The sequence below is a fragment of the Ranitomeya variabilis genome, chromosome 4 (genome assembly GCF_051348905.1).
Source record: "Ranitomeya variabilis isolate aRanVar5 chromosome 4, aRanVar5.hap1, whole genome shotgun sequence".
Classification (NCBI taxonomy): Eukaryota; Metazoa; Chordata; class Amphibia; order Anura; family Dendrobatidae; genus Ranitomeya; species Ranitomeya variabilis.
The window spans coordinates 599,806,457-599,822,321 of NC_135235.1; the positions used below are offsets into that span (position 1 = coordinate 599,806,457).

The 15,865-nt window shown below is 47.8% G+C and overlaps 1 protein-coding gene across 3 annotated transcripts in view; it reads right to left on the bottom strand.

The window, feature by feature from the left end:
- Nucleotides 1–15,865, bottom strand: part of LOC143769222 (opsin-5-like) — a 71,851-nt gene that overhangs the window by 48,466 nt on the left and 7,520 nt on the right. For all 3 annotated transcript variants that reach the window (XM_077257765.1, XM_077257764.1, XM_077257763.1), the window contains 2 exons: nucleotides 4,260–4,347; nucleotides 2,718–2,880 (listed from right to left, as the gene is read on the bottom strand). In XM_077257765.1, the coding sequence (XP_077113880.1) occupies nucleotides 2,718–2,880; nucleotides 4,260–4,347 (251 nt within the window). The remainder of the gene's footprint in view (nucleotides 1–2,717; nucleotides 2,881–4,259; nucleotides 4,348–15,865) is intronic.

Here is a 15,865-nt window from a genome sequence, read left to right on the forward strand (position 1 = left end):
CTAACCTGAGACAGAGAGAGGAGCAAATGTGGGGAGGCCTCCTGGAGGAGGGGTGCTGGAGTGTGCCCCATTGCCTGAGACAGAGAGAGGAGCAAATGTGGGGAGACCTCCTGGAGGTGGGGTGCTGGAGTGTGCCTCATTGCCTGAGACAGAGAGAAGAGCAAATGTGGGGAGACCTCCTGGAGGTGGGGTGCTGGAGTGTGCCCCACTGCCTGAGAAAGAGAGAGGAGCAAATGTGGGGAGGCCTCCTGGGGGTGGGGTGCTGGAGTGTGCCCCACTGCCTGAGACAGAGAGAGGAGCAAATGTGGGGAGGCCTCCTGGAGGTGGGGTGCTGGAGTGTGCCCCACTGCCTGAGACAGAGAGGAGCAAATGTGGGGAGACCTCCTGCAGGTGGAGTGCTGGAGTGTGCCCCACTGCCTGAGAGAGAGAGAGGAGCAAATGTGGGGAGGCCTCCTGGAAGTGGGGTGCTGGATTGTGCTCCACTACTTGAGATAGAGAGAGGTGCAAATGTGGGGAGACCTCCTGGAGGTGGGGTGCTGGAGTGTGCCCCACTAACCTGAGACAGAGAGAGGAGCAAATGTGGGGAGACCTCCTGGAGGTGGAGTGCTGGAGTGTGCCCCACTGCCTTAGACAGAGAGAGGAGCAAATGTGGGGAGGCCTCCTGGAGGTGGGGTGCTGGAGTGTGCCCCACTGCCTGAGACAGAGAGAGGAGCAAATGTGGGGAGACCTCCTGGAGGTGGGGTGCTGGAGTGTGCCCATTGCCTGAGACAGAGAGAAGAGCAAATGTGGGGAGACCTCCTGGAGGTGGGGTGCTGGAGTGTGCCTCATTGCCTGAGACAGAGAGAAGAGCAAATGTGGGGAGACCTCCTGGAGGTGGGGTGCTGGAGTGTGTCCCACTGCCTGAGACAGAGAGAGGAGCAAATGTGGGGAGGCCTCCTGGAGGTGGGGTGCTGGAGTGTGCCCTATTGCCTGAGACAGAGAGAGGAGCAAATGTGGGGAGACCTCCTGGAGGTGGGGTGCTGGAGTGTGCCTCATTGCCTGAGACAGAGAAGAAGAGCAAATGTGGGGAGACCTCCTGGAGGTGGGGTGCTGGAGTGTATCTCATTGCCTGAGACAGAGAGAAGAGCAAATGTGGGGAGACCTCCTGGAGGTGGGGTGCTGGAGTGTGCCCTATTGCCTGAGACAGAGAGAGGAGCAAATGTGGGGAGACCTCCTGGAGGTGGGGTGCTGGAGTGTGCCTCATTGCCTGAGACAGAGAAGAAGAGCAAATGTGGGGAGACCTCCTGGAGGTGGGGTGCTGGAGTGTATCTCATTGCCTGAGACAGAGAGAAGAGCAAATGTGGGGAGACCTCCTGGAGGTGGGGTGCTGGAGTGTGCCCCACTGCCTGAGACAGAGAGAGGAGCAAATGTGGGGAGGCCTCCTGGAGGTGGGGTGCTGGAGTGTGCCCCACTGCCTGAGACAGAGAGAGGAGCAAATGTGATGAGACCTCCTGCAGGTGGAGTGCTGGAGTGTGCACCACTGCCTCAGACAGAGAGAGGAGCAAATGTGGGGAGGCCTCCTGGAAGTGGGGTGCTGGAGTGTGCTCCACTACTTGAGACAGAGAGAGGTGCAAATGTGGGGAGACCTCCTGGAGGTGGGGTGCTGGAGTGTGCCTCATTGCCTGAGACAGAGAGAAGAGCAAATGTGGGGAGACCTCCTGGAGGTGGGGTGCTGGAGTGTGCCCAATTGCCTGAGAGAGAGAGAGGAGCAAATGTGGGGAGACCTCATGGAGGTGGGGTGCTGGAGTGTGCCCCACTGCCTGAGACAGAGAGAGGAGCAAATGTGGGGAGACCTCCTGGAGTTGGGGTGCTGGAGTGTGCCCTATTGCCTGAGACAGAGAGAGGAGCAAATGTGGGGAGACCTTCTGGAGGTGGGGGCTGGAGTGTGCTCCATTGCCTGGGATCCTACAAGTTCTACTTGTAACCAGCAGGTGTCATCACAGCACTGTGTGCGCCTCTAGCAAAAGGTGGGTTCTCCAGGACTAAAATTTAAAACCCGTCCATAGGAGTCATCATTGTACAACAACATCTCCTCACACACCATAAATAATATCTAGAATTGTCATTTATACTGCAGGTAGATCTGACTGGGATGGTGGACGGATCCTTTGGTGCATTTACAGAAGATATTCGGCCATAAAACTGCAAATGCTGCAGCTCAAAATTACAGAAAATATCCTGTCCAGTCATATGTAAGTGTATGGAATATATCTCTGCTTGCTGTCAATGTAAAGAAACATTTACATGCAGAGCTAAAAAAATCCCTGTTCTGACTTGATCCTGCTGTATCTACCTAGCCGGGTACAGTGTTCAGGGCTCTGCAGCCGTGTCAGCAGTGCACTGCGTGGGACGGGCTGTCAGCAGTGCACTGCGTGGGACGGGCTGTCAGCAGTGCACTGCGTGGGACGGGCTGTCAGCAGTGCACTGCGTGGGACGGGCTGTCAGCAGTGCACTGCGTGGGACGGGCTGTCAGCAGTGCACTGCGTGGGATGCTGGGGTTGTATACAAGAAATGTTTCTATTTACTAACAAAGATCATACAACAGGTGATGAATCCATACACTTATAGGCCTGGTAATTATTAAAGGGATGAGCCCCTTATTACCATTCTTGTTTTTTTTCTTCCCCAATATGTGGTTGCTGCAGCCCTGGCCTGAACCTCTGCCCACCTCCACTTACCTGTGAGCGAACAACGATGGGATGGCCAGAGGGAAGAGGGTCACTGTCATTCCTAAATCGCTGATCGCCAGGTTCACAATGAAGAACTCGGCAGGCTTTAGTATTGAGCGTTTCCGATAAGCCACCAGCAACAACATGGAGTTCCCAGAGAGGGAGAAGAGTCCTAAAAGGACGAGATACAGAAGAGTCAGCGATGCCCCCTGCGCCATCACTGCGACCAGAAAATCAAAAAGATGTGTCTGTAGCAGAGGAGCCCAAAAAGCTTTATTCTCCACTCACCTCCAAAGCTGCAGTCACAAATCTGCTCTCCAGTTAGCATTCAGTAATGCCTGACCACTGGTCCAAGATCTGCAAAGATGTAAACTAAACTGCTGGCTTTTGCAAGGGGTAGAATTGTGAAGGCAGTTTTGGGTGTCAAGGTGGGAAAACAAACACATGACATTAGTGTTATTGGAATCTGTGCAGAAATAGGGGGATGGGCGCCAAGTTGTTGATTTCTGTGGGGTCCGAATGGTGGGAAAACTATTATTCCTGTTAGAATGGAGAGACCATGCAAGTATAAGACCACGGCTCCATTCGCTCCCTATGGGGCTGCTCAGTGCTGTCCTCAGCTATTTCCGGCAGCCCCATAGGGAGTGAATGGAGCGCCGGTCTGGCATCAGACCTGTCGTGCCCTTTTGCAAGGAGGATAAAATTCCTCAATCTGCCGATCAGCACCGGTCCCATCGCTTAGACACTAACCAATCAGCAAGTTATCACCTATGCTTTGGAGCAATAATTGTGACCTCCTGGCTGTGACCAGAAATCACCATTTATATCCTGCCAATTATCGGTATTGTGCCGTTATTAGGGTATATACGCACTCACAGTTTATGGTGCTTATTATTTGAGAAGTTTAAATTTGTGTAAAAAAAAATCATCTTAAAGTCTCATTCCCATTTGTCTGATTTCAGTACGGAGAGGTGTAGGGGCTCATGGACTTGTTACTGAGGCTGTACGCTGCTCTGTGCATGCTCAAGCTTAGGATTCCGGAGCAGCGCAAATCTTACAAGCTTTTTGAGCCATCGATGAGGGTTTCCAGACCCGGACTTTCATGGGTCATTTAATGCACATGTAAGAACACCCCAAAAAGTGTGTAGGTGCCCTTTAACCTCACTAAATGGCCGATTCATAGTTTGGGGGCGATTGCACATGGGGTGTATATATACTGCATTTTCCAGCACTGTGGGTGAGATTTTATGAAGTCTCAGCCTTACTTTGGATTTTGCTACTCTGGGAAAAACATTGGGTTTGTCTCATGTTGGGCGTACCCTTCCCTGGCACACCCAACACAAATCCAGGTGTCGGATAACGTGCACAACCGCGAGGCTCCCATACGCTTACTAGGAATGTGCCACTTCCTTGGGCAAGTTTGTGTTACTTTTTACATGACAAAATGTCATAAATCATCTGTGAATGAAACTGCGGTAAAAATGCTTGTAAGAGTTCAGACTCCTTCAAAAAAAAAATGAAGAACTAAAGTGTACGCAGAAAATACTTTACCGAACAACGAGTACACAGCTCCCAGGATGGCGTCGCTGGTTTTTGATACAGAGGAATGAAATTCGGATGCGACAGATCCATTTCCCATCTGTAGGAAGACGAGAGTTAGACAGAAATGGTAACAACTGAGGCCGAAGCTTATAAATCCGGGCGAGCTGAACCCCCATTATATAAGAACGGTCAGTGGGTGTTTAAGAACACCTTTTTATCGTCTGCTTAACCATAAATGACTGATAACAGAGGGCAAAAGATTTTGTTCATCTAATTGCCCCATATTACCATATTAGGGGAAAATTCCTTCCATACGGCAATCGGACCAGTTCCCTGGATCAATGTCCCATAACCTGTAATATTAGATTTTTCAAGAAAATTGACAAATAAAACATCACATGATAGAATTCCACATTACATTTATATCATTTTTTATGTTTTGGCGCTTTTACACAATAACAAATATTTTATATAAAAAAATAATTATTAACAAGAGTGGCCAAACAGTGGTGCGATGGTTAAGTGCAGTAGGGTTGAATACACAGGTTCCAGTCCAGAATCCTTCCATCTCTGCAAAGAATCGGAAGGTCCGACTTGAGTTTGCCAAACACACAGCCAATGGAAAGGGACAGATTGGTCTAAGGTGTTGTGGTCGGATGAATCCAAGTTCAATCTGTTTGGTAGTGATGGCTAGCACTTTATATCACGCCCAAATGGAAAACGTAACGATCAAAGGCGTAGCTAGGGTTTTGGTTCAGGGGGGCGAAGCTTCTGGGTGGGCCCCTAACCAGGTAACCTTGATTACAACTGGGTGACGCACCCTAATAGTGGAGGAGAACCTCAGCAGATGACCGCGCCGTTGCTGAAAATAATCTCTATACAAAAAGCAACATTGATATTACCGCCATATGGTCAGTGGTAGATACCAGTCCTACAGAACATATAAGAGATCACAGCACAGTTACAGATGGTGAATAAGGCTACTTTCACACTAGCGTCGATCGACGCACGTCGCAATGCGTCGTTATGTAGAAAAAACGCATCCTGCAAAGTTGCCCGCAGGATGCGTTTTTTCTCCATAGACTTCTACATAGCGACGGAGTGCCACACGTCGCATCCGTCGTGTGACGGATGTGTCGTGTTTTGGCGGACCGTCGGCACATGTAACGTTCCATGTAAAGTTTTTTGGTCCGTCGGTTCCGCTTTTTCCGACCACGCATGCGTGGCCGGAACTCTGCCCCCTCCTCCCCGCTCATCACACTGGGCAGCGGATGCGTCGTAAGACTGCATCCGCTGCCCACGTTGTGATTAATTAACACACTGTCCATCGGTACGTCGGGCCGACGGCCTGTACCGATGGACTAGTGCGAAAGTAGCCTTACAGACGTTCTTTCTGATGGAGTTGTCCACTTTTCCCATCTTTTCCATCTGGCCCAGACCGACAACTTCTTCCACCCAGGACTTGTCTGCAGAGAATACAGTAAAGACACATTTCACTTCTCATATTTTCAGCCCCATCACCATCTATTCGCAACCTGCACAAACACCTCATCCTGCTGATACCCCAATACTGAGCCGCTGCTGCCGTATGTGTCCCTATTACTGCACCTGATACCCCAATACTGAGCCGCTGCTGTCGTTTGTGTCCCTATTACTGCACCTGCTGTGTGGTTCTCTGTGCCTTCTAAATTTTAAACCAATCCTCTAGAATATAGTGATGCCAGGTGCAAGTGCCCTAGAAAACAGTGCCCACATTTTGCCCCCTAGAAAGTAATACTGCCCTGTGTGCCCCTTTGATAGTCACAGTAACCCGAGTTCTCATAACAATAAGTGGCCACTTAAAATTGAATAATGCCCAGAGTCTCCCCCCTGTACAGCTCCCCTATACACAGCATGATGCTCTCTTATACATACTATGATGCCTCCTCACTGTAATATACCGCCACACAGTATACTGACCCCTTAGTAGCCCCCAAACTGCTTGATGGCCCCAACACTGTGTGATATCCCCTACACTGTAATCCCCACACTGTATGATGGCCCCTAGATAGCCTCCATATAATATAATGTGCCAGATATACTATATTGAGGACTAATACATTCCCCATAGGCCTGTATAGTATAATGCACTCCCCATAGGCCTGTATAGTATAATGCATTCCCCATAGGCCTGTATAGTATAATGCACTCCCCATAGGCCTGTATACTATAATGCTCTCCCCATAGGCCTGTATAGTATAATGCACTCCCCATAGGCCTGCATAGTATAATGCACTCCCCATAGGCCTGTATAGTATAATGCATTCTTCATAGGCCTGCATAGTATAATGCATTCTTCATAGGCCTGCATAGTATAATGCACTCCCCATAGGCCTGTATAGTATAATGCACTCCCCATAGGCCTGCATAGTATATTGCACTCCCCATAGGCCTGCATAGTATAATGCACTCCCCATAGGCCTGTATAGTATAATGCTCTCCCTATAGACCTGCACAGTATAATGCACTCCCCATAGGCCTGTATAGTATAATGCTCTCCCCATAGACCTGCACAGTATAATGCACTCCTCATAGGCCTGTATAGTATAATGCACTCACCATAGGCCTGTATAGTATAATGCACTCCCTATAGGCCTGTATAGTATAATGGACTCCCCATAGGCCTGTATAGTATAATGCACTCCCCATAGGCCTGTATAGTATAATGCACTCCCCATAGGCCTATATAGTATAATGCACTCCCTAGAGGCCTGTATAGTATAATACACTCCCCATAGGCCTGTACAGTATAATGCACCCCCATAGGCAGCCAGTACAGAATAATGCACCCCCATTAGGCAGCCAGTACAGTATAATGCACCCCCATTAGGCAGCCAGTACAGTATAGTGCACCCCCATTAGGCAGCCAGTGCAGTATAGTGCACCCCCATTAGGCAGCCAGTACAGTATAATGCACCCCCATTAGGCAGCCAGTACAGTATAATGCACCCCCGTAGGCAGCCAGTACAATATAATGCACCCCCATAGGCAGCCTGCATAGTATAATGCACCCCCATAGGCAGCCAGTACAGTATAATGCACTCCCATTAGGCAAACTGCATAGTGTAATGCACCCCCATAGGCAGCCAGTACAGTACAAAGCACCTCCATTAGGCAGCCAGCTCTGTATAATGCACCCCTATTAGGCAGTCTGTATAGTTTAATGCACCCCCATTAGGCAGCAAGTACAATATAATGAACCCCTATTAGGCAGCCTGTATAGTATAATGCACCGGGCAGTGTTATGATCCGGTGGCCTTGGAGCCGCATGAGACCTTCTCTGGAGAAGGTGGTACCTGTACAGACCGCAACCCTAAACTGACACCGCAACTAGAAGTAGCCGTGGGGTGTACCTAACACATCCTAGACACCTCGACACAGCCGGAGGACTAAATAACCCTATAGATGGAAATGGGAATTCTATCTTGCCTCAGAGCAGAAACCCCAAAGGATAGGCAGCCCCCCACAAATATTGACGGTGAATATAAGAGTAAAGAAACACACACAGGCTGAAAACAGGATTTAGCAAAAGAGGCACTTCTAGCTAAATAGTAAAGGATAGGACAGAGTACTAAGCAGTCAGTATTAAAACTCTGAAAATATCCACAGCAGAAAATACAAAAATTCCACATCTAACTAAAGACATAGAATGTATATCTGCATCTCCAGAGAATCCAGCATGACTGAAAAAATCCAAACAAGTCTAAGCTGGACAAGACAAAACAATAAATTGTTCTGAACTGAAAAGCACACTACATGTGTGCTGCAGGAAAATAAAACAGACACTTATCTTGGCTGAATTGGCAGCAGAGCAGAAGGAACCAGACAGGGATGTAAACCCTCCAAGAACAATGGACAACTGGCACTGACTAATGAATCCAGCACACCTAAATACCGAATAGAGCTGCAATCAGCAGAAACACCTGCCCTGGAACAACCCAGAGACAACTGCACTATCACAAACAACCACCGGAGGGAGCCCAAGAACAGAATTCACAACAGTACCCCCCCTTGAAGAGGGGTCACCGAACCCTCACCAGAGCCCCCAGGGTGATCAGGACGAGCCAGATGAAAGGCACGGACCAAATCAGCAGCATGGACATCAGAGGCAAAAACCCAAGAATTATCCTCCTGGCCATAACCCATCCATTTGACAAGATACTGAAGCTTCCGCCTCGAAAAACGAGAATCCAAAATCTTCTCAACCACATACTCCAACTCCCCATCAACCAACACAGGGGCAGGAGGATCAACAGAGGGAACAACGGGCACCACATATTTCCGCAATAAAGATCTAAGGAAAACATTATGGATGGCAAAAGAGGCCGGAAGGGCCAAACGAAAAGAGACTGGATTGATAATCTCAGAAATCCTATAAGGACCAATAAACCGAGGCTTACACTTAGGGGAAGAAACCTTCATAGGAACATGACGGGAAGACAACCAGACCAAATCCCCAACCCGAAGCTGGGAACCAACACACCGACGACGGTTAGCAAAACGCTGAGCCTCCTCCTGAGACAACACCAAATTGTCCACCACATGAGCCCAAATCTGCTGCAACCTGTCAACCACAGAATCCACACCAGGACAGTCAGAAGGCTCAACCTGCCCTGAAGAAAAACGAGGATGAAAACCAAAATTACAAAAGAAGGGCGAAACCAAGGTAGCCGAACTAGCCCGATTATTAAGGGCAAACTCGGCCAATGGCAAGAAGGCCACCCAATCATCCTGATCAGCAGACACAAAGCATCTCAAATAAGTTTCCAAAGTCTGATTAGTTCGCTCGGTCTGGCCATTTGTCTGAGGAGGAAATGCGTGGGGAAAAAGACAAATCAATGCCCAACCTAGCACAAAAGGCTCGCCAAAATCTAGAAACAAACTGTGAGCCTCTGTCAGACACAATATTCTCCGGAATACCATGCAAACGAACCACATGCTGAAAAAACAACGGAACCAAATCAGAAGAGGAAGGTAATTTAGGCAAAGGCACCAAATGGACCATCTTAGAGAACCGGTCACAAACCACCCAGATAACAGACATCCTCTGGGAAACCGGAAGATCTGAAATAAAATCCATAGAAATATGCGTCCAGGGCCTCTCAGGGACCGGCAAAGGCAAAAGCAACCCACTAGCACGGGAACAACAAGGCTTAGCCCACGCACAAGTCCCACAGGACTGCACAAAAGAACGCACATCCCGCGACAAAGAAGGCCACCAAAAGGACCTACCAACCAAATCTCTGGTACCAAAAATACCAGGATGGCCAGCCAACACAGAACAATGAACCTCAGAAATCACTCTACTAGTCCATCTATCAGGAACAAACAGTTTCCCCACTGGACAGCGGTCAGGTTTGTCAGCCTGGAATTCCTGAAGAACCCGTCGTAAATCAGGGGAAATGGCAGAAAGGACCACCCCCTTCTTTCAGAATGCCGACCGGTTCAAGGACCTCAGGAGAATCAGGCAAAAAACTCCTAGAGAGGGCATCAGCCTTAATATTCTTAGAACCCGGAAGATACGAGACCACAAAATCAAAACGGGAAAAGAAAAGGGACCATCTAGCCTGTCTAGGATTCAGCCGCTTGGCAGACTCGAGGTACATCAGATTTTTATGATCGGTCAAGACCACAATACGGTGCTTAGCTCCCTCAAGCCAATGTCGCCACTCCTCAAACGCCCATTTCATAGCCAACAACTCCCGATTGCCGACATCATAATTGCGTTCAGCAGGCAAAAACTTACGGGAAAAGAAGGCACACGGTTTCATCAAGGAACCATCAGAATTCCTCTGAGACAAAACGGCCCCTGCCCCAATCTCAGAAGCGTCAACCTCAACCTGAAACGGAAGAGAAATGTCCGGTTGACGCAACACCGGGGCCGAAGTAAATCGGCGTTTAAGCTCCTGAAAGGCAGAGAAAGCCGCAGAAGACCAATTCGTCACATCAGCGCCCTTCTTCGTCAAATCGGTCAAAGGTTTAACCACACTGGAGAAGTTAGCAATGAAACGGCGATAAAAATTAGCAAAGCCCAAAAATTTCTGAAGGCTCTTCATGGATGTGGGCTGAATCCAATCACGAATGGCCTGAACCTTAACCGGATCCATCTCAATAGATGAGGGAGAAAAAATGAAGCCCAAAAAAGAAACCTCCTGCACTCCAAAGAGACACTTAGACCCCTTCACAAAAAAAGCATTATCACGAAGGATCTGAAATACCATCCTGACCTGCTCCACATGAGACTCCCAATCATCGGAAAAAATCAAAATGTCATCCAAATATACAATCATGAATTTATCAAGATAAGTCCGGAAGATGTCGTGCATGAAGGACTGAAAAACAGATGGAGCATTAGAGAGCCCGAATGGCATCACAAGGTATTCAAAATGGCCTTCGGGCGTATTAACCGCAGTTTTCCATTCATCCCCCTGCTTAATACGAACAAGATTATATGCCCCCCGAAGGTAAATCTTAGTAAACCAACTAGCATCCTTAATCCTAGCAAACAAATCAGAAAGCAAAGACAAAGGGTATTGGAATTTGACGGTGATCTTATTCAAGAGGCGATAATCAATACAGGGTCTTAAGGAGCCATCCTTCTTAGCAACAAAAAAGAATCCCGCTCCCAACGGTGAAGAAGATGGCCGAATATGCCCTTTCTCCAAAGACTCCTTAACATAACTCCGCATGGCGGTATGTTCAGGCACAGACAGGTTAAAAAGTCGGCCCTTAGGAAACTTACAGCCTGGAATCAAGTCAATAGCACAATCACAGTCCCTATGCGGTGGAAGGGAACTGGACTTGGGCTCATCGAATACATCCTGAAAATCAGACAAAAACTCAGGAATTTCAGAACAGGAGGGAGAGGAGATTGACATCAAAGGAACGTCATTATGAACCCCCTGACAACCCCAACTAGTCACAGACATAGACTTCCAATCCAACACAGGATTATGTACCTGCAACCATGGAAAACCCAGCACAATAGCATCATGCAAATTATGCAACACCAGAAAACGACAATCTTCCTGATGGGCTGGCGCCATACACATGGTCACCTGTGTCCAAAACTGGGGTTTATTTTTTGCCAAAGGTGTAGCATCAATGCCCCTTAAAGGAATAGGATTCTGCAAAGACTGCAAGGGGAAACCACAACGCCTGGCAAATTCAAAGTCCATTAAGTTCAAAGCGGCGCCTGAATCCACAAACGCCATGACAGAAAATGATGACAATGAGCAGATCAGGGACACAGATAACAGAAATTTAGGTTGTACAGTACTGATGGTAACTGAACTGGCGATTCTCTTTGTACGCTTAGGACAGACTGAAATAACATGAGAAGCATCGCCACAATAAAAACACAAACTATTCTGACGTCTGAATCCTTGTTTTTCTGTTCTAGACAGAATCCTATCACACTGCATAGGCTCAGGCATCTGCTCTGAGGACAACGCCACAGCGCGCACAGCTCTGCGCTCACGCAAGCGCCGATCAATCTGAATGGCCAGAGACATAGAATCACTTAGACCGACAGGCATGGGAAACCCCACCATAACATCTTTAACAGATTCAGAAAGACCCTTTCTGAAAATTGCCGCCAAAGCATCATCTTTCCATTTAGTCAGCACAGACCATTTTCTAAATTTCTGACAATACAATTCTGCCGCCTCTTGACCCTGAGACAGGGCCAACAAGGTATTCTCCGCTTGATCCACAGAATTTGGTTCATCATATAATAATCCTAGAGCCTGAAAAAAGGCGTCTACATTAAGCAAGGCCGGATTCCCAGATTCCAGGGAAAATGCCCAATCCTGAGGATCGCCACGCAGCAGGGAGATGACAATTTTAACCTGCTGAATGGGATCACCAGAGGAATGAGGTTTCAGAGCAAAAAACAGTTTGCAGTTGTTTTTAAAACTCAAAAATTTGGACCTGTCCCCAAAAAACAAATCAGGAGTAGGAATCCTAGGCTCTAAAACCGGAGTCTGAACAATATAATCTGCAATACCCTGTATTCTAGCAGCAAGCTGGTCTACACGAGAAGCTAATCCCTGAACATCCATACTAGCACAAGACTCCACAGCCACCCAGAGGAAAAGAGGGAAGGAGAGACAAAGCAGACTACAGAAAAAAAAATGGCTCTACACCCTTCTTCTGAGATGCATTTAACTCATTGTTGGCCAGTTGTACTGTTATGATCCGGTGGCCTTGGAGCCGCATGAGACCTTCTCTGGAGAAGGTGGTACCTGTACAGACCGCAACCCTAAACTGACACCGCAACTAGAAGTAGCCATGGGGTGTACCTAACACATCCTAGACACCTCGACACAGCCGGAGGACTAAATAACCCTATAGATGGAAATGGGAATTCTATCTTGCCTCAGAGCAGAAACCCCAAAGGATAGGCAGCCCCCCACAAATATTGACGGTGAATATAAGAGTAAAGAAACACACACAGGCTGAAAACAGGATTTAGCAAAAGAGGCACTTCTAGCTAAATAGTAAAGGATAGGACAGAGTACTAAGCGGTCAGTATTAAAACTCTGAAAATATCCACAGCAGAAAATACAAAATTTCCACATCTAACTAAAGACATAGAATGTATATCTGCATCTCCAGAGAATCCAGCATGACTGAAAAAATCCAAACAAGTCTAAGCTGGACAAGACAAAACAATAAATTGTTCTGAACTGAAAAGCACACTACATGTGTGCTGCAGGAAAATAAAACAGACACTTATCTTGGCTGAATTGGCAGCAGAGCAGAAGGAACCAGACAGGGATGTAAACCCTCCAAGAACAATGGACAAAAACTAAATCTCCAAACACTAACAAATACTCGGAGATCACCCGAGCGTGCTCGGGAAAACCCGAGCAACGAGTACACTTGCTCATCACTAGTGCAGAGTGTACAATAATGAGAAAAAAATGAACTTTTTTGAGTTTACCAAATGACTGCAATGAAACAAAGAGTGAAAAATTTAAAGGGTCTGTATACTTTCCATACCCACTGTAGAGCTTAGAAGGATTCAGCTAGTCAGTTTTTAATCATGTGATATAGACCTAATGGAAAACAGACAAATTACCTGAGAAGAATGCAAAATGAGCAATTGTAAGTACACAGTGCTACATAATATGATGACTGCAATATATTAACCCCTTTATGACCTTAGACATATCCATACATCCAGGTTGGTAAGTACTTCCTGACATTGGACGTACAGTGGCGTATAGTGATACCTGTGGTAGAAAAATGAAGAAACGTATGCATCGAGTTGTCACTATGGAGGCTGCCGTCTTCATGGCTTATTACATAAGAAAATCATTAGTTCTCGATGCTAATATTACTGACTGTGAATACACTTGTGGAGTTCTTGAATTTTAGCCATCTTATAAAACGGCATATGTTATTTCTATGGAAGGAGATAAGTGGCTGCCACTCACCTGCTACTGCTTATCTATGGAAATTGGGAACAGGATTTATAACTTCCAGCTTGTCCCATTCACAAGATATAGTATTGCAGTCCAGAGATGAGATTAGAGGGCATATTACAGGCAAGAAATAAAATACTTCTCGTGTCACATCTACGGCCGTGCGCTGCAGCAATAAATCCGTGAATTGTATTCAGTCAGACGTTGTGACAATGTGATGGAAAGCCAAATGAGCAGAGCGCAGCGTGATGTAACCTCAATATGTCAGACGTTGTCTCACTAAACTACAGGAGGCGAAATACAGCTCTGACTATAGAGCCAGCGCTTCCACATCCTCCCAGACCAAACAATGAGTTAATCCTCCTACCCAGCTGGATTATTCCTACTAGTAAACCAAGTGGTCTGCCTGCTTTTCTAAAAGATCAGGGACCCCCAAATTAGCTATTAACCCCTTCACAGGGGTTGTCCACCCACTTTCCTAGGCTCCTGAATGACACATCTCCGCAGGAACACAGAGAAGGTGGTGGAAGTGTAATCTCATAAATGAGCTGAAAAACTACTATGGCCGGATTAGGAGACCATGCACAGTAGTGATGCCCTGGTACTGGTGATGATGGGGTTTGTAGAAGTGATGACTATCCATACAGGGGTCTCCCATTTCAGCTCTCATGTGCTGGGAAAGTTAAAAGAAAAAGACACACACAAAAACACCGGAGAAGGGGCTAATTTTCCGGACGCTTTCCACAATCCTGCAGCCTCACACAAGAGGGGCGCTCCTCTACACAGATTAACCCCAAGGCTGTTTTCACCTTCCTAACCAGTTTGTACAATTCTAACCACTGTCACTTTATGAAGTCATAAGTCTAGAACAGACCCACTGACTCAGAGAATGTTTTTTCGTGACATATTGTACTTCATGATGGTGGTAACATTTATTCTATATGACTTGCGTTTATTTGTGGAAAAAAATGGAAATTTGGTGAAAATGTGGGAAATTTTGCAATTTTCAAACTTTGAATTCTTATGCCCATAAATCACAGAGATATATCACACAAATTACTTAATAAGTAACTTTCCCCAAATGTTTACTTTACATCAGCACAAATTTTTGAAATATAATTTGTTTTGTTAAGAAGTTAAAAGTTGACCAGGAATTTCTCATTTTCCAACAAAATTTACCGTATTTTTTGGCATATAAGACGCACTTTTTCCCCCCCAAAAAAGGGGGGAAAATGGGGGGGGGTGTCTTATATTCGCAATGCAGGCTTACCTTGGACCGTGGCGGCAGAGGTGCGGCGGCAGAGGTGTGGAGATGAGGAGGCGCAGTGAGCGGGGTCCCTTTCCCCGGTGAGGTGATGCAGCAGCCCCGGTAATGCAGCAGGGCCGGGTGAATCCTGTTGTTATCGGTGCGCGCGGCCATCTTCCTGAGGCCGCGCGTTCGCAGATGGAACTCTGCTGCCTGGGGCTTCAGGAAAATGGCCGCGGGATGCCGCGCGTGCGCAGATGGGGATCGCGGCGGCCATTTTCCTGAAGCCCCGGGCAGCAGAGCTCCATCTGCGAACGCGCAGCCTCAGGAAGATGGCCGCGCGCACCGATAACAACAGGATTCACCCGGCCCTGCTGCATTACCGGGGCTGCTGCATCACCTCACCAGGGAAAGGGACCCCGCTCACTGCGCCTCCTCATCTCCACACCTCTGCCACCACGGTAACAACAGGATTCACCCGGCTCTGCTGCATTACCAGGGCTGCTGCATCACCTCACCAGGGAAAGGGACCCCACTCACTGCGCCTCCTCGTCTCCACACCTCTGCCACCGCGGTAACAAAAGGATTCACCCGGCTCTGCTGCATTACCGGGCTGCTGCATCACCTCACCGGGGAAAGGGACCCCTCTCACGCCATACCTCTCACTGTGCCTCCTCATCCCAACACCTCTGCCGGTAACCACTGCTGCCACCCTCCCATGGACACCAGGCCGTGGCGTCGCCCACCTAAGCAGGAAGGGACCCTGCTCAGGTGCACGCCGTACCGCCTCACCCCACCTCTGCCGACACCATGCCTCCTGTGACCCTGCTCTGCCACCACCAGCCCACAGGTAAGATACTGTAAATTCGGACAATAAGACGGACCCCCATCTTATAAAA